Raw genomic sequence first — 2,500 nt, 5'->3', positions numbered from 1 at the left:
CAGTACAAACGAACCTTACTTCATATCAAGGTTTCCAATACTATTAACCAACCTGATATCTTTAAAGTATTACTCAATCTGACTTAGAATTTAGAAATTTAATTAATTCGTCCATAAGTAACTTCTTTAGTATAAATAAATGCCAGAATGTTTTAGAAGACTCACATCATATAGGTCTGAAGCCAAGAAGCTCAGTGAGGGTGCTTTGGAGATCGATATTCTTCTTTTAATTGTCTCTTTGAGTTATATATGGGCATTGTCTAAAGTACTGGTCAATTTAATTATTTCATAGACGTTACAAATTGATTCCACGAATTCCACCTTCGTACTAATTTTGGTTTTCATTTTGGGACAAGGTCACTACAGATAGGCTTTCTGAGATGAGGTCATTGGACTCATAGACTTCTTTGTCCTTGGTGTCACCTAACACAGTCAGCTAACCTCCAGGTACCCCATTTATTGCTAAGGTCTAAATGCATACAATGGATAAATTCCTGATTTATAAACTCTGAGATTAAGAGGATTTATTTCTGGAATATGGTACCCTAAAAACTCTCGAATACACATTATATATGTGTGTATGTATACATATTCATATATTATGCTAGAAAGTGTCATTCTTAGCTTTGAAAACAAACAAACACACATATCATATACAAATATTTCTATTTTTCTCTCCTTCAACATTGACTTCAACATTCTGGTTGCGACCCACTGTCATTGATTTACAACCAGGTACATTGTTGTTGTTGTTTCTTGCACACTTGCAACGATTTCACGAATGTGCAAACAGGATTAATAATTATGTACATATTACAGAATGAATTGAAAACCGTCAGGAGTGGATTGAATACCTTCGTTATTGCGACGCCATAATGTGGTGGTGGTAGTGCCGCAGTTTGAGCACATGAGACCCATCCGTCTGTGAGAAGCTTGAAAACTGAAGCCATCCTGCGAAATAATAATGATAATAATAACAATAATAATACTAATAATAACTCCCCTATATAATAAAGAGCATCTGTCTGGTTATATATATATATATATATATATATATATATATATATATATATATTATATATATATACATATATATATATATATATATACATATACATATATACATATATATATATATATACATATATATATATATATATATATATATATATATATATATATATATATATATATATATATTTGTGTTTAGTGACTCATGGGAGGAATTGCAAAAGATGACAGAAGATTTTGAATAGATATAGCAGAAGTGTAGGACTGAAAATGAATATGAATAAAACTAAGATAATGTTCAATTAAAATTGGGTTAAATTACTGACTGTACTACAAGTTACACTTACTGCACAGCTATGTCTGATGTCTTTGTTCTGCAGTGGACTAGTAATGGATGACAATGACTATATATATATATATATATATATATATATATATATATATATATATATACACATATATATGTATATATATAGACATATATATAATAATAATAATAATGATAATAATAAAATAATAATCTTTATATATATATATATATATATATATATATATATATATATATATATATATATATATACATTCTTACAAAGCTGGTCTAGTGTAGAGTAATTACAATAGTTTCTTCATGATTTATTTATTTATATTCCATTTATGCATTAAAAAGATGAAAAGCCAGCCCATAAAATTAGCTCCTCTCGTGTAAAGTACAGTAAGTATATTATGTAAATTACGTAAGACTTTCATCGTGAATTTCATTGCATTCTTTATTCAAGTCAGTATATGTTGATGTACGTTATTTTTAAGAATAAACTTTTTTATTTCACGTAATTTTGTTACGAAGTCTTACGTAATCTGTTTGAGAGTGTTCTGTGATGATACATGATAGGAACAATGGCTTATGTAATGTTCTTTTATATTTTAGGAGGTATTGAGCCATGTTTGTGAAAGAATACGCAGTGTACCATGCGCTTTGGAAAATTCGCGAAAAATCTAGTGATAGGATATTATCTTTTTTATTTTGGGGACAAAGGGTTGGCGGAGCTAGCTGACTGAGAGAGCCATCTGGCGTGGCATGAGTACACGTTTGAGAGAGCGATACTTGGTAACTCTGAGACTTTGTCCTGCCCCACGCTTCCAGAACTCGCTCTCCTGGAATCTTCTGGAAGTAGCTAAGTCTTATATAAGCAACTCCCAGGGCTGCATAGCAGCAGTAGAGAAGCAGCCGTTTTGTGAAAGAAACAAAAATTCCCTCTCTCTCCGAGTACATATTGTGTGTCCTCTCCTAAGTGACTCTGTGCCCTAAAGCAAATCACGTGTTGAAAAGATATGTAAGACGAAACAGTGATTTTGTTGACATTGTGTAAAGTTTTTATAACTGGCCCTGTAGGAAGGTTAAGTATTTGTATTCGGATTTGTTATTTACTGTAAGTATTGTATTCAGATTCAATTTCAAGTGAAACAAGTGATTGTATAATTTTCATAAGTA

General features: G+C 30.7%; 1 protein-coding gene across 9 annotated transcripts in view; it reads right to left on the bottom strand.

Moving 5' to 3' along the window:
* Positions 1-2,500, bottom strand: part of LOC137658674 (transcription factor GATA-4-like) — a 377,255-nt gene that overhangs the window by 10,548 nt on the left and 364,207 nt on the right. For all 9 annotated transcript variants that reach the window (XM_068393630.1, XM_068393628.1, XM_068393633.1 and 6 more), the window contains one exon: positions 855-951. In XM_068393630.1, the coding sequence (XP_068249731.1) occupies positions 855-951 (97 nt within the window). The remainder of the gene's footprint in view (positions 1-854; positions 952-2,500) is intronic.

The sequence above is a fragment of the Palaemon carinicauda genome, chromosome 19 (genome assembly GCF_036898095.1).
Source record: "Palaemon carinicauda isolate YSFRI2023 chromosome 19, ASM3689809v2, whole genome shotgun sequence".
NCBI lineage: Eukaryota > Metazoa > Arthropoda > Malacostraca > Decapoda > Palaemonidae > Palaemon > Palaemon carinicauda.
Note: the sequence above shows the minus strand (reverse complement) of the source record. Positions and strands in the feature narration are given on the sequence as shown.